At 34.8% G+C, this 21,581-nt stretch overlaps 1 protein-coding gene across 3 annotated transcripts in view; it reads left to right on the top strand.

Moving 5' to 3' along the window:
• Window positions 1-20,257, top strand: part of LOC102801935 (protein inturned-like) — a 65,441-nt gene extending 45,184 nt beyond the window's left edge. For all 3 annotated transcript variants that reach the window (XM_085497666.1, XM_006814844.3, XM_085497667.1), the window contains 17 exons: window positions 699-1,222; window positions 1,461-1,546; window positions 3,495-3,698; window positions 6,414-6,529; window positions 7,328-7,495; window positions 7,819-7,990; window positions 8,388-8,441; window positions 8,741-8,803; window positions 9,163-9,384; window positions 9,587-9,636; window positions 10,346-10,447; window positions 11,201-11,340; window positions 11,467-11,726; window positions 11,931-12,031; window positions 13,930-14,125; window positions 14,793-14,938; window positions 15,617-20,257. In XM_085497666.1, the coding sequence (XP_085353792.1) occupies window positions 699-1,222; window positions 1,461-1,546; window positions 3,495-3,698; window positions 6,414-6,529; window positions 7,328-7,495; window positions 7,819-7,990; window positions 8,388-8,441; window positions 8,741-8,803; window positions 9,163-9,384; window positions 9,587-9,636; window positions 10,346-10,447; window positions 11,201-11,340; window positions 11,467-11,726; window positions 11,931-12,031; window positions 13,930-14,125; window positions 14,793-14,938; window positions 15,617-15,728 (2,716 nt within the window). In that variant the 3' untranslated portion in view covers window positions 15,729-20,257. The remainder of the gene's footprint in view (window positions 1-698; window positions 1,223-1,460; window positions 1,547-3,494; window positions 3,699-6,413; window positions 6,530-7,327; window positions 7,496-7,818; window positions 7,991-8,387; window positions 8,442-8,740; window positions 8,804-9,162; window positions 9,385-9,586; window positions 9,637-10,345; window positions 10,448-11,200; window positions 11,341-11,466; window positions 11,727-11,930; window positions 12,032-13,929; window positions 14,126-14,792; window positions 14,939-15,616) is intronic.
• Window positions 20,258-21,581: the final 1,324 nt, after the last annotated feature.

Genomic DNA, 21,581 nt, shown 5'->3' with positions numbered 1-21,581 from the left:
CACCATGTAGCTACAATATGTATGTATTGTACTAGCGGTCTATGATGACTACCTAATACGGTATCTCTTTCTTTGTGTGTTTTAAATTACATTACAAATATGTTAGTGACTACAAGTGCAAACTATGAAGAACCTCCAATTGGCAACTGTATAATATTGAATTTATTAAACTTGTGTAGTATATCACATGGTTACCAATTTTAGATCTTCGATAAATTATATACTACATGTACCTATAGTTATATTCATGTCTGTGTTTAGAATTTTTTTCTTAATTTGCTGATATTTGACCACATTGAACTTGACACCATTTGATATTGTTGTCTTGAAGCCTGCTTTTAATAAAATGTGGGTCCGACTATCATCATACAGAGATTGCATATACATGTACAGTATGTACAATACACATCAAACTAGTGTTCTCCCCTAAGAAGTAGCACAGAGTATCAGTTAGTTTACATAACAATAATGTATGTTAATCATCTCTATTGTAATGTTCATTATCATGCTAAACTTGCTTTATTGTTTATCCCTGTTGGGAACCCTGATTCTATGATGCCCAGGAGGAACCCTGTAAACTTGTGGCTGAGTCCAATGGAGTACACTTGGAATAACATAACTTACACGTACACTGTAGCACCCATACTAGTTTTAAACAAAATCTTGATGTATGTTGCTGTTTCTATTTATTTTTCCAGTGGTCTTGAACCTGCCTGGGCTGGTGCTGTGCAAGACAAAGGAGATGTGTTTTACGTGGAACAGGGCGAGGAACCGCCATCTCCTAAAAAAGTAGCTGTGGACAATGAATTTAACAGTGAGCACACACTAAATGGAAAGGGTAAAGAGAAGAGAGGTTTGCATAAACTTAAAAAAATAATAAAAGGCAGGAAGGGCGACAATGGCAAATTGCATGTCAGTCTTTCAGAACCTGACTTGAAAACTTCGCAGTATAATTTAGTGTACGGAACTCCTGATAAAAACACTGACAATGGTGACTTGAGAGAAGTGTTGTTGTTTTTGAGTCCGGATATTAATCATACAGTAGCACAGAGTCGTTTGGAAGCTTTGTTTGGAATAATACCAGGTAGATTCTCCATCAAGTCAAGATACTCTCCTCTCAGTTCTCCAGCCAGGAAAAATGACTTTAAGAATGGTGATAAAATAATGGTTCGGGGACTCCTACCAACTGGTGTGGCTATGAAGTCTGGTCAAATAAGTATTGGTAAGTTTGACTTTTTTCTATGCATGTCTTGAATTTTTATGTGTTGTCATAGATACATGTATACGAGTGCAGTGTAAAAGCTGTGTGTACTGAAGGATTGCTACACTTGTTCTAGCCCCTCTTTCTGAACTACTGGCGTGTGTAAAATATCCATCATAATGCTATGTTCATATTATTCAGATTGATGATTGTGTCATCTTTGTTTTCTTACTTAATCTGATGTATGTCTGTATTTCAGGTGATTGTGTGGTTGCAATTAATGGAATACCCCTAAATTATGATAATTTCAACAGAGTACTTTCTGCAATTGTAGGTCCTTTAGAGGTAAGCAATCAATTGACCCAACTAGTATTATTCTGGTATAAACTTATTCAGTCAGATTCACACATTTAAAAGTGACAGCTAATAAAACTACATATACATTGTAACACCATGAGTGGCAGACAATTAACAATAACTTATTGGGAAAAAATATAAATATTGGTGGAAGATGATCACCTCCAATAATTGTGGTATCATAGTACAAAACTATTATCATGTGATGATGAAAACTTTCTTTGAATGGGTTTATCAGTAGTGCTCCCCAACTCAAATGCAAATGTTAGAATCAGAAATTTATTTTATTTGAGTTCTTATTTATTCATGACAGAAATAAATATAATAATTTCATATTTATTACTAATGTACATATCAGTGTCCATGATTTAAAGTTTTAGTAATCATGAAAACTCTAAAATAAAATAAACAAAATAAAATAAAATACATGAAAAATAAAAAATATAATGAAAAAGCTCAAACTAGATTCTTATTTTAATCAGATTTGTCACTGCCCGTACTGTACATGGAAACACTACATACTTTTCTAAACATAGTATTCTAAACACCCATGGGCGGTTGTTGCAACGTACCAGTTGTCAAAGCTGATACCTAACAAATATGTTAGTACATGTACATGTCCTTGATGTTTGTTGTGGTTTAATCAGACTGAAGAAGAGTTACAAGCTGATTCATCAGTTTTGTCTCGGCTGTCAACACATTTGAGTGGTCACATGAATATCTGTTCATATATATACAGACACAAAATATTCTGGCAGTTGCTTATCCATTGAAATAGCAGCATTTTTTTATGCTCAAAGTGTTTTTTTTTAAAACACCAGTCATTGAGCATTGTTGTATCTGCTCTACCAGCTCTACGCAACTAGTACCCTATTCAGCCGTGTGTGTTTCCTATTGTTTGTTTCAATAGAACACATCACTGTAAGGGTTATTGTTGTAGTGTCGAACAGTTCAATAGGCATTTGTTGACTTGCTTGCACAATGCTATTTACTGGTAAATACTGCTCAGAAGCTATGCCCATAAAAGATATAGTGATGATAGTTTGTTCTTGTACAATGCGTCTTAATGTATTATTCGAGGTTTTACCAGTTTATTCCTGTTGAACTCACAACTGCTTCTGTTTACTTTGTGTAAATGTATATCATTGTCTGTTTAAATACCGGTATAGTATGTATACTCGCTTTGATTAGAGTATTTTCTAGACTCTTTGCTTGGCAATGTTAGCACACCCTGGGTGATTACTTTGATACATGTACCTAACTAAACTACAATTAGTTCGAATACATTGTATGCAAGATGTCTTCATATGCAAACTGTCCACAAGGACGTTCTCATAGTGGGAGAGTGGAAGAGTCGAACTGTGATCAAGCACAATTCCAACAATCACAAATAGCGGTTTCCTCTTGAGTATTTTCATTTTGCATGACAATAAAATATGTTAGTCACCTTTTATTGTTATGCTTATGTTCTATTGTTTATTCAAAATTAAACAGTTTGGAACCACTACTCTATAATGCCATGGGGAGAACCCTGAAAAGTGCCCGCTCATACTACCTGACAAAACTATCTCACATTGTACTAAAATTTGGAATTGCAATATGGTCTATGAGTGTACTACCCTCTACAAAACATTCAAATATTTTGAAAATGTGCATCATGTTTGACCACTCTTCTTCATTTAGATTGGACGCAGTGTGTGAGTGAAATAGACTCACATGACTGAACGCAAGGAGATGGTGATATTTTTCACTGGCATTTTTGAGGTGTTATATTTTACTAAATCATCACTACACACTGAAAGATATGTATAATAATAAGGGTATCCCAAGAATACTGTAGTCAGGCAGTACAGGTTAACACTAACAACCACTGTACGATTTTCAGACAATTTCAAGTTGCTTTCAATTTGTTTTTAAACTTTTATTCTTATATCAGGTGAAACTTCATATTGAAAAGCAAGTTCTTCCTAAAGATCGGTTTATTTTACAACCAAGGAGAATTCTGCCCAATGGAAGCCTGGTTAAACTGGTTAGTGGGGAAAAATTGAAAGAGATCACCACTTCACTACAGAAAACACCACATGTAGTTATGTACTTATCAATAGCTGGTAATACTCTAGAGACTACAAATGAAAACAAGGTCAGTTCTTATTTGTGAAGAAAATGTAGCCTTGAGTAACTTTGTAACTTTTCCTAAGGGAAGTCAAATTAAATATTTAGGGGCCCAAGCCTGTAGGGCGTGGCCCCTATTCTTATTGTTCGGTTTTTTCTTCTTCTTTCTTCTTTCTTCCGTAACTTTTTTCGTCAAGCCGTTTGAGAAAACCGCTGAACGGAATGGTCTGATAATGCTCTATACTGATAGTCCCTAATGTGAACTGGTGCAACATGCTTTCAGAATTTTGATTGGCCAATTAGTTTGGCAGCCATATTGGATTGAAATAAAACCGGAAGTGGCTGTTTGACCACTTTCTGAGGGTCTAGGCGTCTAGATTTTTTTATGGTATATAGTACAACTCATGTGTAATAAATATCAGAAATAAAAACTTTAGCGGTCACGTGACTTTTTCCGCCATTTTGTTTTTCCTAAAAACGGCAAAAAACACTTAAAAATCTTCTTCTTCAGAACCGCCAAGTAAAATGTTCTCATATACAGTATTTAGCTTCTACATATAGAGCAGATTTAGATTTGAGAAATTCATTATGATTGGTCACGTGGTTTGGCCGCCATTTTGGGTTTGTTCTCAACAGGAAGTAGTTTTTTACTCATGCCGCACTTGAGCAATTATCTCAAATATTGCGTCATGGCATGTCTCTAACTAACCCTTTCAGAAACCTAAAAAAAATGTCAGATCAGTCACATGGTTTGGCCGCCATCTTGGATATTAAGCAAAATTGATTAAAAGTTTGGGCATTTGTTTCTCAGAGGTGAGTCAACGAATCTACGAGATGTTTGTATATTTACCATGCCTGGCCTTAGCTCCATACGAGAAAAATAATATTATTTTGATCAGTCACGTGGTTTGTCCGCCATCTTGGATTTTGTGAAAATAGAAATTATGCAACTACATGTTTTGTATTAGTCCGATTGGAATAAAATTTTGTATGTGTATTCTACTCTTTAGATGCATTCTTTCCCCTGAATGGCATATGGCTAGGTCATGTGGCTACGCGCCCATGGGGTGGGGGGCTTCTAACCTCATTAATATGCATAGCTGCTATATCTCAAGCACTGTTGCAGTTAGGAAGATGATTCCTGTGTTATCATGACAACAGTGAACAAGCAATTTCATTAAAATAACAGATTACCATATATGGTCATGCGAACTCATTAATATGCATAACTGTTATATCTCAAGCACTGTTGCAGGTAAGAAGATGATTCCTGTGTTATCATGACAACAGTGAACCTGAGATTTGATTAAAATAACATATGACCATATATGGTCATGTGAACTCATTAATATGCATAACTGTTCTATCTCAAGCACTGTTGCAGGTAGGAAGATGAAACCTGTGTTATTATGATGATGTTAAACAAGAGATTTGAATAAAATAACAGATGACCATATATGGTCATGTGAGCTCATTAATATGCATAATCGTTGTATCTCAAACACTGTTGCAGTTAGGAAGATGAATCCTGTGTTATCATGACTATGTTGAACAAGAGATTTGATTAAAATAACAGATGACCATATATTAATAACCTTTATATCTCAAATAAATATATGGAACCAACTGCATTTCGACCTCATGGTACTAATCATTCAAACTAATTGTGTATCATGTGTATCATTTGACATTATTTATGGCATGTATACTTGGGCCCCTGTGATGCTGCTTGCAGCTTTAATTTTTTTTTTTTATTACTTAATACAAGGGAAAGTTGTTCAGATGTTTTAACATTTTACTGTTATTCAAAGAACAACCTGCATGCATCTTTATCATATAAACACATGTACCAAATGCTACTTTCACGTTATGAGCACACACCAAATTTTGTTATTCCTTTGTGTTTGTAGAAGGATTGCAGCAGTTGCATTCACATTAGTCGGGACCCACTCAAAGGGCGTGATTTTGGTTTGTGCCAAGCAAATCTTGGCACGTGCCAAGTTTCGGTCATGAGCATCTATCGGGACTGAGATTTAGTTGTTTTCGACATGTGTCGACTCTGTCCCAATCATTCACATGGATGGGTGAAAAGAAGTCTGCTCATAGCAGTGCTATTCTTTTGATATGTAGCCATCTGCAATTTTGCAGTATTCGACGTAATAAAGGATTGCACAGCTAAACCAACTTCTCAGTGAATGATATTCTGCAATCCAGCAACTTTGTTTTCATCAGTCATGTCTTATTGGAATGCTCTATACATGTATTCTACACAGTTCAAAATTATAGTCAAATCAAAACTTGATCATTAAAGTGTCATATTTACTCAACTAGAAGTGCATCTTCATTAGAAACACATATAAACCAAAGAATTGCATTTGTTGTTTTCTAAATCTTCCAAATGTTAATTATTTTACCTATTGTAAAATACTTTATTTCAGCTGAAATTTATTTTCACTGATTTTTGGCAAGTTGAATGTGAAATATAGGGAAAAAGGTATATTCACTGGGTTTTATTTTCATAGAATCATTCCTTCAGCGAAAATAGCGAAAAATAATTCCAAGCGAAAATAAAGAATTTTACAGTCTGTAATTTACTTACATGTATGTTCACACACTACTGATGGAATAAATACTGTACTGTTTCTGTTTTCTTTGCTGTGATACTATGATATAGGTTGAGAATTAACTGACAATGTGTAGGTGTGACTACATTAATTTGCCATGTACTTGATTTGATTTGTAGGAGGTTCTGTATCAGTATCCAGAAAATGAAGCTTCCCGGAAATTGAGTGATGTACAAGGAATGTTTTTAACTGTCAGTGACATGATGGAGACAATTACAGGGACTAGGGTGATTTGGTAATAATTATGTAATCATCTGCATGTGTTGTGTCTGTCTTTGTAATGAAAGCTTGCTTGCATTTTTCAAAACTATTATTATTACCTCAGATGTATTTAGTTACTGGAACTGGCTGTAAGTCAAGGTAGAAGACATTCTTTGATTTGAATACAAAAATGTATATGTATTGTATAGGCCATTTTCTACTCACTGCGAAATTGGGGTTATGCGTGAAATCAAACGAAAAATCAGTACAAACAAAGGTCATAACATTATATTGGTGTCAAAACATGTGTGATTCGACAAACGCGGAAATGTTTTTGGGGTATTTCTACGCTTCATAACATGCTGAACATGTTGATGTATGCAGCTTCCAAGTGTCATCTTTTTCTCTGAAAGAATTGGTATTTCGCCAATAAACTATTAAAAAAGGATTTTTGGATTTTTTTGCAGCAGACCTTTGTTCGGTTCATGCCTTTCTACAATCATTGCAACATGTCATGTTCGATATTGGGTACCCATAGAGACATATACAATGCATGTGAAATACATTTTTTGTTTACATGAAATTTGAACACGCACTGCGCAACACTTGTCACACTTTTAACTTTAAAATGTTGAAAAGAGCACTAAATACACATGTCGGACAATGTATTTGATCATAATCTTAGAATAAATGAATTACATTTAATGTGAAGAAAACATAAATATAGCATGAGCTACGTAGTCTGTCTGTTGACAGAAATACTCTGGGTTACCATTTTAAAAAGAACACTTCTTTTTTATATTGTCACTGACTATTGTTATTTTCATTACAGTTCTTCAATTGTTATAAACAAGCAACTGTTGAACGTGGGTTACTATAAAAATGGTACAGAAGTACTGGTACTTGCCGTGCCGGCGAATAAAGTCTCTGTATCGCAACTAAACCACATTGTCTCTGACGTGGTCAGGTTACTTATTTTGTTATATGGATCATTAGACAAGTAAGGAATTCTTTCACTCAAGCTACATCGTGATGTTGGTTTAAATCTGGTATTTTTATTGAGACAGGCATTGATGATGCTTTTCTGAAATGCTTCACATATGCTTCACAGCTGACTGTGATCACTGTTTATTGATTGCTGATTTACGAACGTGTATTTTCTTTATTTCTGCCATACAGTAGCTCAAATTATTGTGATTGTCTTGAAACAAACTTACGTATAGAAACTTTTTTCAATAGTGCATGGTGCAGACAAATGTATTCGAATGAAAATGTTCATATTATACAGTAAATTACTAATTGACACTGTTATTGCCTCTACAGTACTTTCTTACCTAGTATATATCAAGCCAAATTGGACCACCTATTTTCCCTATTATTCCAAAGACTTCTACTTGGTGATAATGTACATACCCCTTTACTAGATAGCAATACCTATGCCTTCCTTGATACGTTACCTGGAGTTAGGTGGTTAGATCTTCCTGATGATGTCAAGGTGGGTGTTCTTGTAGTTGAATCATGTACAAGTTTGCACTCAAATCGTGTGAATATTAATTGTTATGTCATTATGTTTATTTTTTTTTTGGTGTTTCCACAAAATACTTATGGACTAAATGAAGGTTTGTTAAGCATGGAGCACCTTTCTGATGTTTCGCAAATTACTGTAGTCATGATTTATAGTTAGTTTTAGAATATTTTTATTTTACTTGGATAAAATCATAGGAGTAGTGGTGATGTGTAATACATAGCAGGGTGAGATATGAATTAAAAATTAGCAATAACTGTTCAGTATGCTCAGTATTGAAACTAAAAGATTTGTTCTTATCTAATACACAGTGTATTTAATTTTTTTTTTTTAAAAACTGATATGATAAATTATTTTGATTTCTCAGGTGACAATAGATAGCAGTCTTAGTGAACTTGAAGCGACGGATTTTGCAGACATGGTAAGTGATTTATTATAATCCAATTCTTAACTCTCTCATCACCTGTTCCCTCTTTCCATCACAAATTAACAAAATATTCCCGTTTATAGTCTGCACCAAGATTGGGACAAAAATAGCCTAAAATTAGCTAAGATTTTGTTTGTTCGCTCAAAAATTTTGGTTCATTTCCAGAAATATTAAAGAATACGAGAAAAAAGTGCAGAACAATTTTGAGAAGGTCTAGTAGTGAAAAGGTTAATTGCTACCGAATATTTTCTCTTGGCGTGGTGTAATCTTTATCTATGTCTGTTTGTTTGTAGTCCGATGATCACTACGATGACAGAAGACCTTATGTTATTCTAGGAACGTGTCTATTCCATAGGGTAAGTATCACAGATTTTTGTGTACAGTTTCTGTGTGGCTCTGTAGCTTTAGCACTCATGTTTAAAAACTCATGGTCATTACCTGTGATGTCACACCTGGTTGCCTTCATGCCCTTCATAATTGTCAGATGTTTTCTTTGCAATTTCAATCAGTGCAACAGATTTTGGGCGTTCAAACTGTAAAGTTCTAGGAATGAATGAGTGTACTAATGCAGGTGTGGAGAAGACCACTCTGTTAAACCCCCATGGAAGTGTTTCCATGTACGTCTCAAAACATGTTAATGCTGTGGCAATAATGTCCAGTCAAGTCACTGCATTGTGTTGTAAAATATTACTGAAATACTTTATCTTTATTATAGGGTTACCTACTAGCTAATCATTTACCAAAAGAGGATTTCATTGATATGTTGCTTTACTGTCGATATCATTCCCTACTGACCTTGGCTTCTGAAGCCCGAATCGGCCAGCTAGTTATTTGGAAAGAGGTCTATCCCACCAGAAGACGTAAACGGAAAAGTGGAACTGAAAATGAGGGATACACTGAGCCACATGGAAGAGACTTTCTACTTATTGTTGGCATGGTATGTTCAAAGAGAGAGATTATAAATGAATTATCAATGTGTTATTTGTGATTTCAAGCTATGTATATTTTGATATAATCTATACACATGTTGCAAATGGTAGTGTTATAGCGCCATCTAGTGGCCACTTTTGTTTTTTATATTGTTTGGCTGTATATACTATACTCATACTGTTTCTCCTATTTGTTTGTCCTCTGTACAGAAAAATGGTTTGTTGTGTATGTTACTTGAAGCAGGTGGATGTGCAGCGAAGTAAGTTCTCTCATTTTAGTCTTTCCACCGTATTGATTGTTAAATACTTTATTTTAGCTGGAATTTATTTTCGTTTTGGTTTGGGTGTTTTGTATTTTATTTTCACTGATTTTTGACAAGTTGAATGTTAAATATAGGAAAAAGGATATATTTGATAGATTTTATTTTCACTGAACCATTCCTTCAGCAAAGATAGCGAAAATTATTTCCAATCAAAAATAAAGTATTCTACAGCATGTTATTAGTGCAGTATGGGGAATGAAGTCAAATAACATATTTTCTTGAGATTGTTTCACAAAAATGTGTTTTCCAACAGTTGACGGCAAACTTAAAAAAAATTAACATGACATTATATGTGAATAAATTTCATGAAAGTCATAGTGACTTGCTGTCTAAATCTTTTTCACCACCAGTTCCCTCTTTTTATCACAAATTCTCAAAATAGTCCCATTTATAGTCTGCACTTTCCTTATGAAGATTGGGATGTAAATAGCAAAATGTTTTGGGTAAAAACTGAAAATTTACCGAAATTTTGTCTGGTGGCTCCAAAATTAGGGTTCATTTCCAGAAATATTGAAAAATATAAGAAAAAAGTGCAGACAAGTTTGGGCAAGAAAGTCTGGTTGTAAAAAAGGTTATGTGTAATTGACTGTATTTTTATACATTTATAATATTTACAAACATGTGTTTGTACCATTGTATTTTGTAGGGCAGTTGGTAATCCCAGTCCAGATCCTTTCTATGTGGACCAGGCCAAAGCAACATTACTTCATTTAGAATCAATCAGTATTCCTGCTAGCTGTGAGGACAGGTAATAAATCAGCTTTTCATTTGTCTTTGGTACATTTGGTGTTTATTTTACAAAAATGTGGACAGTCTACAGTCATTCAATTATCTAAGTTTGTTTGCATATTTAATACAAATGTAGTACAGATATCCAATGAATTAGTTCAAGTTGTATTGTTAGCCAAACTTTGTTGAAAGTTCTTTAATACAAATGTAGTACAGATATCCAATGAATTAGTTCAAGTTGTATTCTTAGCAAAACATTGTTGAAAGTTCTTTAATACAAATGTAGTACAGATATCCAATGAATTAGTTCAAGTTGTATTCTTAGCAAAACTTTGTTGAAAGTTCTTTAATACAAATGTAGTACAGATATCCAATGAATTAGTTCAAGTTGTATTCTTAGCAAAACTTTGTTGAATTATCATATGACACATTAAAATTATGACAGCTGTGCCAGTCAGGTATGCATCTCAAACTTAATGGAAAATACTTCACATTAAATATTTAATGGTTTCTGATAGCAACCTCATTTCAAGAGCAAAGATGAAATACGATTTGTAAACACCACTATTGCAGTCAATTGGTACAACATATATTTCAAACTCTGCAACCACCAAAATAACTGCAATTAAGTCATTTTGTTCTTGGGTTGTGTATACAAATATCAATTGCTTTGCTGTTTGTTAGGAATACTAAGAAATAATTGTGAGTAAATGAAATTACAGCAATGATTCATTCAGTAATGTGTATTTGTAAACTGTTGTTGTCTTCGTAGGTTGTCTAATATACCAGTACCTGCAATTTCATGCGCCGATTGGTTCTTTTCAAGTAAAAGTAATACAATAGAATCCAGTACCCCTCCACCAATTCCAGGCTCTCCTATGCTGAGTAGGCTTCATACACCACAACAAAAAGGTACAGTAATATTAATAGCATTTGCTGAAGTGTAACAACTGTCCTAATGTATATTGGATTATCATGAACCATTGCCAGTAATGTTTAAAAACACTCAACAATAAAGACTTTAAATTTGTTCTTTAGGTAGTTCAAAGAAACAACAGCTGTTTCCTCCAGATTCCGGAGGCAAGCCCAAGAAGCGATCTGGGTCACCATCAAGAAATGTAGCACGAAGCAGTGCATATGAAGTGGATTCTGATGAAGGTAGTGATGCCAGCGCATATTCCCCAGTGAATAGTCAACAGTCTACGCCCGTTTTAAGACGAAGAAATGATGATAACCGAAGAGAGTCGGTTGGATCAGCGGGGTCTGGAGGTAGCGGTAGTGGAAGTTCACTATTCAAGGTAATACATGTTTTTTTTAATTGGCTAGTAAAAAAATTGAGTTTCTGTGTGATTACAGTCCGAATGGCAGTTAAGAATTCTCCCTTTCTACCATGTTATATATGTTATAGAGACATGCAACTCTTATTTGCTCATGTCGCCTATATCATCCATGTCTTCCGAGTGTTGACTTCTCACTCTGTACATTATTATTTGTGTTTACAGTCTACCAAGAAGCATAGAATAATACCAGATCCATTCAATATGGCAATACTTAGGAAGGGTCTGAATGAAGCAGAAGCTAATGAGCTGTATACGGCTACCAAGTAAGTTCTGCATTCATATATGTATTTATATTGTGTTTGGCAATTGCCATATCATTACCATATTTGTTCTATTAGAAGAGCATTTGTTTTTGATGCATACATGGACTATTTGCTGGATTATTAAAGTATTTTGTCATTTAAGTGCATGTGCTACTAACAGAGCCAATACCATATGACTTATTTCAACAATTAATACCACTTCTGTAATTTATGTGAGGGGTAGGTTGTTGATGTAGTAATACGGGGTAGTAATACAGTTGATGTATATACTACCGTATTTGTCTTCAGTTAAGCGCCACCTTCAATTAGGCGCCAGTGCCACAAAAACTTTGTATTTTACACCTCAATTAAGCGCCAGACAAAGTTGAAATTTTGGCACGTAATGATCGTGAATTGGGCGCCGGCGGATCGACTACCGGTTACCGGTTCGTAGCGATGGACGCGATCGCGGAAGTCCATCGCTGTTACTGTACGAATGGCTTTTATGTAAAAAAAAAATTGGTTTTGTTTCTAACAATTTTTAAGAAATCGGTCTATAATCTCTTGAAACATGTCTTTTTAGTCTACTGTAGAAAATATCAGCGTGGTTTTTAATTTCGCAGTAAGTCCATAAAAACGAAATTAAAACAACGCGAAAATGTTCTGTTTCAAATGCGCTGTTGTCACAGTAAACAGTGTTAAATTATTCTTTAAATGCTCAGTTTACTTTCCAAAAATAACTAATTTCTTGATTTGAAAAAAAAATCATGCCGTTTTTCCCACCAAAATCAAAGCCAAAATATCGCAAACATCGGCAAATCACTTCCGCATTGCGTTCATACATTATTTAAATGAGCTATGGTAATTTGATCACGTTGGCATCATCCAGCATTTTGATTGGTTAATTAACGACTTGACCTATCAGGTCAAAAAACGCGTTCCAGGTCAAGTCCTAGACAGGAAGCATGGCAGACATCGAATCGCGCCGAGCGTTTACATGCGACCATAATCATTCGCTTACGATGAAATTAAGTTGAATTTTACTTGCATTTTATTTTTTGTACGTTATTATAACTACTACTGAGTAATAATCGTAACCGTGGAATGCAGCATGACCGGATTTTGCTACCGTGATCATTGACTACTAAGCGTTGAATTTGTTTGTTTTATTTTTCTGTTGATTGTACGGCAAACTGTGAATGTTTTCTAAAGAATGATATTTGTTGTATAACTTTCTAAACTGTCTGAAAACGGGTCATTTACTCAGTATTTAAAATAAAGGCTACAGTGACTAAGCGTCAGACTGTAATGTAAAATATTGTCAATAATCTATCACCAGAATGGAGCAAAAACAATGGCTTGTAACACAGTTACCGGTACTAGAACTTGAAGTGCTTGAAATAAGCGCCATTTGAAACAAAGTTGCTCAAATTTAACCACAAATAAGCGCCACCATGACATGAAAGTGTAACAAAGTGGCGCCTAATTGAAGACAAATACGGTATTATTTTAAATGACACCAAATGCAATGTCATCAGCACTGAGAATAAAAATACTGAATATAGTTGAGGGAACTTCATCCAAAATGCTAAATCCTAAAAATATATAACCAGTCAGTACTGCCCCTTATTTCAATGGCAAATCAAAAGACAATAATGTTTAGTACAGATGGCATAATGAAGCTAATACAGTGTATGATGCATATTAAAAAAACATTTACAACATATTAGTATTAGCAATTAGTTTATTTATCATAGATATTATGTAATTTTTTTAAAAGAAACAGCCATGCTAAATATACTTGTTCAACATGTAATGGGTCTGGATCTTTGGAGAGTTTAGTTTACTTGTCAAACAGTTATTCTGTTCTGATGCAGACTCGTGCTCTCATGTAGTTATAATCTGTTTTATACTTACAGACTGACATCAGGAGCTGACAATACTTTATTTCATTATGTTAATCTTGAGATTGGTCAGGGTGTTGTTGTTTGTCCTACGCATAAAGATGTTACATTACTAGGGGGTACTGTGCATCCACAACTCATAAAAAACTTCCATAAATGTTGTCTTGGTATCAGACAAGTTTTTCACCAATCAAGAAAGCCGAGACTTAAGGTATGTTTGACATTCGAATTTAAATTGTATTCAGTCTGGTTAGTCATCTTTTTGTCGAAGTCCGAAAACAGGGACTTATAACTTGAGTTATGTGTGTCCATGTGTCTGGTTGTCTATTTCAGACATTCAAACTTCACACAAACATCATACATCTTGGAATGCATTTATTTCATAATCCAATGGTGACAATTATAGTGCTAAAAATTTCAAAATCAGACTTTTCTGCCATTCCAATTTTGGTCTAGTATAGATTTCATTAAAATTTAGTACATACATTTGATGTTATGAGTGTTTGTACAATGTAATGGCATGGTTGTGATGGTGGTTTGAAAGTAGTGCTAGTGTAGTTGCTTAAGTTGTAGTCACGGTTTACTCACATGATCTGGTTTAAAGTCATTCAGTTTCACATTGATGTGTAAATAATAAATTTCACAATATACTACGACATATGTTTTTGTGTCAAATTTTTGACAAGTTTACAACAGATGCTCAAATCTCATCACTGAACAACTAAAACTGGTACAACGCACCTCCTCAAAAAAAAATAACTACAGGCTATTGCGCAAGTCTTTTTCACTTCTAGTATTGCAAAGAAGATAGAAAATGAAATGTATGTCGATTTACTTTCAATAAACTATTATTGATATTATTTTGTGTTGTTCAACAGTCGAAAAAGACTCAACAAACCAACAGATTTGACAGAAACTATTGCTTTAAGGTTGTTAAAGAACACGGCATATTAATGCAGTGTACTCCTGAAAACTGGAATGAACAGAAAAAATCGCCACCTACCATGAATTACTGGGTTGTTGGGTAAGTATCTTTACATTCCGTGCCTTAACATAATGTAGACTGCTCGAGTTGTCACCATTTTCTGATTCACACAGTTTAGCTGAAGCAGACCAATCATGGCCTTCACTACAAACCTGTGCATGATTGTGTTAGGAAAAGCTGTATTTTTGAATTCAGTTAAATTAAATGATTTGCTCAACAATTAGCTGGACCATTCAGCATTCCTGTAACAACAACTCGCATAATTTTCAAATTTAGACAATTTTGGTTTTGTTGTCTTATATCGCTGCATAGCTTAACTGAGAGAAGCATGCAACTTCGCACATTGAAACGCATCACAACACACAACTTTGTGTTCCATTTACCATGTTTGATTTTGTTTGACAGTGAATACATGTTTATGAATTCTGCCAAGGTATAATGATGAGTGATGAGTCGATGGAGGATGAATGAACACATTGAGTTGTCATGGGTCAAGTAAAATCACAAATTGTCACAAATGTCACTGGGGTTCTAAAACAGGAAGTCATGTGACTTTTGTGAAAATTTGACCCCTAAATGATGTTGTGGTAAAAATTGAAATATCTAACCTACAATGTTCAAAACAATTGAGTAGCAAAAACTTAACTGCAAGAATTCGTGAATTTATTAAATGTGGAAAATCTAAGCATGGTTTTCTCTTGTTTTCGTTTCACATAGGAGGATATACGGGAAGCCATTTCCAAGAGAGGTTTATGTTTGCTTTCATGAATCAGCACCTCAGAACACTATTGAACTGGCATTCAAATTATCCTTTGGAGCTGGACTTTAGGAAGAAGACTGTGAGCCTGTTGTGAAGTCAAATTCCATCTGTACATACAAGAGAAAATACATTCATGTCATTGACTTTGTTGCATCACTATTATTATTGCTATCTAATGCATTTGCAATAGGGTAAAGTAGAACTTCTCTCACAAATGAACCTAATTTGGGAATGTAACTTCGCACAGTCTATAAAATAAACTGACTCATCATCATACTACATCTTCTGGTGGTGTGAATGACCTTCCTACGTAAGCTAAAATGCTAGGGTAACAGTTCTAGCATACCTGAAAAATAGAAGAGTGTTACTGGTTATAGGATTACTTCATTCAGTTGTACCATGTCACGTTTGATATTGGTTCTATGTGAAATGTGTAAAAACTCAAAATTCAAACACACATTCTGTGATGCTTTCAACATTCATTTAAAACGTACATGTGTGTATAAATGGTGTTTAATATCTTTTGATTTCATGATATTGAAAACACCCATCTGTGCTAAATCTGATCCAATAAGATATGTGCAATTATCATAATAGATAAATCTGAGAAAAAAATCTGGAAACTCAAAACCTGATGTAAATTTTCAAGATAGGCCCATGGAATGGTGTATAAGTGATATACACTACTGTATATTCCTTGATTTTTGTGTTAGATGTCCACTGGTGCTATTGGTACAGGTTACCATGGATAAATATGCATATGCTAGTAACTGTATTTACTCGTGTTTTTTGACATTTAGTATTTCACTTTTTCACCAGGTTTGGTAGTTTGGTATTTCTCACCAGACATAGTAGTTTGATATTTCTCACCAGGCTCAGTAGTTTGATATTTCTCACCAGGCTTGGTAGTTTGGTATTTCTCACCAGACATAGTAGTTTGATATTTCTCACCAGGCTTGGTAGTTTGGTATTTCTCACCAGGCTCAGTAGTTTGGCATTTCTCACCAGGCTCAGTAGTTTGGTATTTCTCACCAGACTTAGTAGTTTGGTATTTCTCACCAGGCTCAGTAGTTTGGCATTTCTCACCAGGCTCAGTAGTTTGATATTTCTCACCAGGCTTGGTAGTTTGGTATTTCTCACCAGGCTCAGTGGTTTGGCATTTCTCACCAGGCTCAGTAGTTTGGTATTTCTCACCAGACTTAGTAGTTTGGTATTTCTCACCAGGCTCAGTAGTTTGGCATTTCTCACCAGGCTTAGTAGTTTGGCATTTCTCACCAGGCTCAGTAGTTTGGTATTTCTCACCAGACTTAGTAGTTTGGTATTTCTCACCAGGCTCAGTAGTTTGGCATTTCTCACCAGGCTTAGTACTTTGATATTTCTCACCAGGCTTAGTACTTTGATATTTCTCACCAGGCTTAGTAGTTTGGTATTTCTCACCAGGCTCCGTAGTTTGGTATTTCTCACCAGACTTAGTAGTTTGGTATTTCTCACCAGACTTAGTACTTTGATATTTCTCACCTGGCTTGGTAGTTTGGTATTTCTCACCAGACTTAGTACTTTGATATTTCTCACCAGGCTTGGTAGTTTGGTATTTCTCACCAGACTTAGTACTTTGATATTTCTCACCAGGCTCTGTAGTTTGGTATTTCTCACTAGACTTAGTAGTTTGGTATTTCTCACCAGGCTCCGTAGTTTGGCATTTCTCACCAGGCTTAGTACTTTGATATTTCTCACCAGGCTTAGCTGTTTGGTATTTCTCACCAGGCTCCGTAGTTTGGTATTTCTCACCAGGCTTAGTACTTTGATATTTCTCACCAGGCTCCGTAGTTTGGTATTTCTCACCAGGCTTAGTACTTTGATATTTCTCACCAGGCTTGGTAGTTTGGTATTTCTCACCAGGCTCCGTAGTTTGGCATTTCTCACCAGACTTAGCACTTTGATATTTCTCACCAGGCTTGGTAGTTTGGTATTTCTCACCAGGCTTAGTACTTTGATATTTCTCACCAGGCTTAGTAGTTTGGTATTTCTCACCAGGCTCCGTAGTTTGGTATTTCTCACCAGGCTTAGTACTTTGATATTTCTCACCAGGCTTGGTAGTTTGGTATTTCTCACCAGGCTCCGTAGTTTGGTATTTCTCACCAGACTTAGTAGTTTGGTATTTCTCACCAGGCTCCGTAGTTTGGCATTTCTCACCAGGCTCGGTACTTTGATATTTCTCACCAGGCTCCGTAGTTTGGTATTTCTCACTAGGCTTAGTACTTTGATATTTCTCACCAGGCTCCGTAGTTTGGCATTTCTCACCAGGCTTACTACTTTGAAATTATTGTCTTTCTCATCTGCACGCAGTTTGGCAATTCTCAACAGATGAGCACATCATGACATTTCTCACCAGGCTCCGTAGTTTGGTATTTCTCACCAGACTTAGTAGTTTGGTATTTCTCACCAGGCTCCGTAGTTTGGCATTTCTCACCAGGCTTAGTACTTTGATATTTCTCACCAGGCTTAGCTGTTTGGTATTTCTCACCAGGCTCCGTAGATTGGTATTTCTCACCAGGCTTAGTACTTTGATATTTCTCACCAGGCTCCGTAGTTTGGTATTTCTCACCAGGCTTAGTACTTTGATATTTCTCACCAGGCTTGGTAGTTTGGTATTTCTCACCAGGCTTAGTACTTTGATATTTCTCACCAGGCTTAGTAGTTTGGTATTTCTCACCAGGCTCCGTAGTTTGGTATTTCTCACCAGGCTTAGTACTTTGATATTTCTCACCAGGCTTGGTAGTTTGGTATTTCTCACCAGGCTCCGTAGTTTGGTATTTCTCACCAGACTTAGTAGTTTGGTATTTCTCACCAGGCTCCGTAGTTTGGCATTTCTCACCAGGCTTGGTACTTTGATATTTCTCACCAGGCTCCGTAGTTTGGTATTTCTCACTAGGCTTAGTACTTTGATATTTCTCACCAGGCTCCGTAGTTTGGCATTTCTCACCAGGCTTACTACTTTGAAATTATTGTCTTTCTCATCTGCACGCAGTTTGGCATTTCTCAACAGATGAGCACATCATGACATTTCAGCACTGGATACCACAGTAAAACATTGTAAATATTGAAATGTTTTCTAAATTTCTCGGTCTTATGCAAATCATCTGTGCAAACTAAGCCAATACTGTGCATTGGTATTTGTCTTAGTCAGGTTTAAGTACATGTACATGTGGTTTATGTTCTTGTTTCAATCTATTCATTCACTATTCAAATGTATTCAATGACAGGTATGTGTTAAAACCTAACGAAAAGAATATTTGTGTTCAAATTAAATTTCTCAATTGTAAGTTATGAATGTTCATAAAAGATTGATTCTGACACATGGATTCATTGTATGAACTTCAGTATGGTAACATGTATAACCCAGTGTAAATGCGGCCCATACACACATACAGAAAAATAAATTAATCTGTCTCAGTGTAATAACTTAATTATTCATGACAAATATACTTTTTTTTTTTTTTTTTTTAAATAATACTGATATACACAAAATGTGTTTTGACACATTATATTAATCTAACTTGTTCATTAAAATACGCCATCAAATTAAATGATTCTAGTACAAGATGGTTATTTAACAGTTTTTAAGATTTAAGAATGATGGGTAGGGGTACTTCATCACTTTTACAGAGGTCTTGTATTGGGGATGACCATTATAAACTTTGGGGGTTCAACAAATAATTGTTCATAACAGTTTTGAGCTACATTTTTTAACACAATGATTTTGGTATTTAAAAAAAAAATAGCTTGCTCTTCTCTATCAAGTGTGTGTGGGATATTTTTTTTTATAACTACCTATATTTTTTTCTGTGATTTGTCTGCAAATTGTTTTGTTCCAAATCCACCATCTCCTTCATTCCTCCTTCGTTTCTATTGGTCAACCCCTGATTGTACATATTGATATCTTTGTTTGGGAATAGCAATATATGTTTACATAAACTTAAAACTGAATATTATGACGAATATGCTACTGTCCATAAAAAAAATAGTGTTAGCAAGATGGCTAACTGTCAGAATAAGCAGGACCCCTGCATCTGTGTATATTTAATTCAAATAAATGTTTTAAATAAAAGGTGAGCTGTGATCAAAAATCAACAATTATTCAAGTGTAAGTTAGTACTAAGTTTTTCCAGTTGTTTTCTGGTTTACATACAAGATGTTTTATTAATAACCTTATGCAAAGTGAAAATTCAGAGAACTACGTTTATTAGAAGAATTGAGTAAAATCCTGGCAACAGACTGTTAGCAAAGGTTTTCTTGCTACGGTTTTTATTCAGTTGGGGCTCTTGTATATTTATATATATGTTATTGTGGGCATTAGGTCCTTCAAGGTTCAGAAGGCCAAGGAAAGGTGACAGAAGTCGATGTAATGAGGGGTTTATATGCATTCATACATGGATTAGTTTTCTGAAAGGTGGATATAATTTATGGTTACCTTGATGTATTTAATAGATTTCTCTGAATTGTGGAATGTTCCAATATGACACTTGTTAATTTTCTATTTTGTACAATATATTATTCCTTTGAAAGAAATAATAAATTATTTCTTTATTTATTACCAATTTTGGTTTATGAAAGTCTTTTCTTGTAGATTGTGTGCTTATTATTTTTTACCTGCATGTAAGTTGGTGAACGACACTCTATGCATTATTATTATTATATGTTTATTTCAGATCATAAAAATCCATAGCAAAAAAAAAAATACAAGTCAAAAAATCCTCTTCTCCCATAATTTCCATATTAAACACTGGGAATGAATTGAAATGTACAATGTTGTTGTTACAATGGGGTTAGATGAAAGGTGCAGTCTACCCATAAAGCTAAATGTCTTTTTCCGAAGAATTTCATCAAAAGATATAAGATATAAAGATTAACAAACCCTGCCCTATTACTCTGTACAGCAGAATGTGAATACCCAGATAATTTACGAAACACAAGTGAGTGTGCTCTCCTAATAGAGTTAAAACTACAAAGTGTAAAATTAGACCACAAAAATGCACAATATGGAATATCACAAAATACAGAAAATAAATGACATTTAACAGCTAAGGACGCAAATTTAAAATCGCGAATAATCGCGTTGCCTCTCACATAAAAGAGATGAGATTTGGCCTGAATGTCAACATTGTCATTAAGGTCACCAGTGATCAAGTGTCCCAGATATTTATATATAGTGATGTAATCAAGTAGTCTACCACTTAAATAAATTGACACATTCCTTAACCTTCGAAAACGAGGCTGAATTAACATACATACGTTTTTTTTTCTCATTAAAAAAGATAGAGTTAAGTTTGCCATACCGTCCACAAGTATCAACTAGTAATTGTTGACCATACGCTCCTGTACTGAATACTACAATATCGTCAGCGTAAAATAAATGATTAATTCTCTGACTCCCGATTAAACAACCAAATGGAAGGGAGAATAGTTCATTACTGAGGTTATCAAGATAAACTGTAAAAAAATATAGGTGAGGAGATCCCACCCTGTTTCACACCGTTTGTCGAATTAAAAACACCAGAAAAACAATTATTCCATCTAACAACAAATGTTTGGTGCTTGTACCAACAAATTAAAACTTTCATTAAATAAGTCTTAACACACCTAAGTAATAACTTTTCAAAAAGAATATCATGACGAACATAATCGAATGCTTTTGAGGCATCCATAAATGTAACAAAAACAGGTGTATTCAATCTCTTATAATATGACAAAACTTCTTTTAAAACGAAAATAGACATGTCAGTACCATGATCTGGCTTAAACCCAAACTGATAATTACTAGTAAAAAGGCAATCAATACATCTATTGAGCCAAACTTTCTCTAACAGTTTTGATGACACAGTTGCAACAGCAACCTGACGATAATTAGACTGGTCATTGCTG

Source organism: Saccoglossus kowalevskii, chromosome 4 (genome assembly GCF_978046115.1).
Source record: "Saccoglossus kowalevskii chromosome 4, keSacKowa6.1, whole genome shotgun sequence".
Taxonomy (NCBI): Eukaryota; Metazoa; Hemichordata; class Enteropneusta; family Harrimaniidae; genus Saccoglossus; species Saccoglossus kowalevskii.
This window is presented reverse-complemented; position numbering and strand designations above follow the sequence as displayed.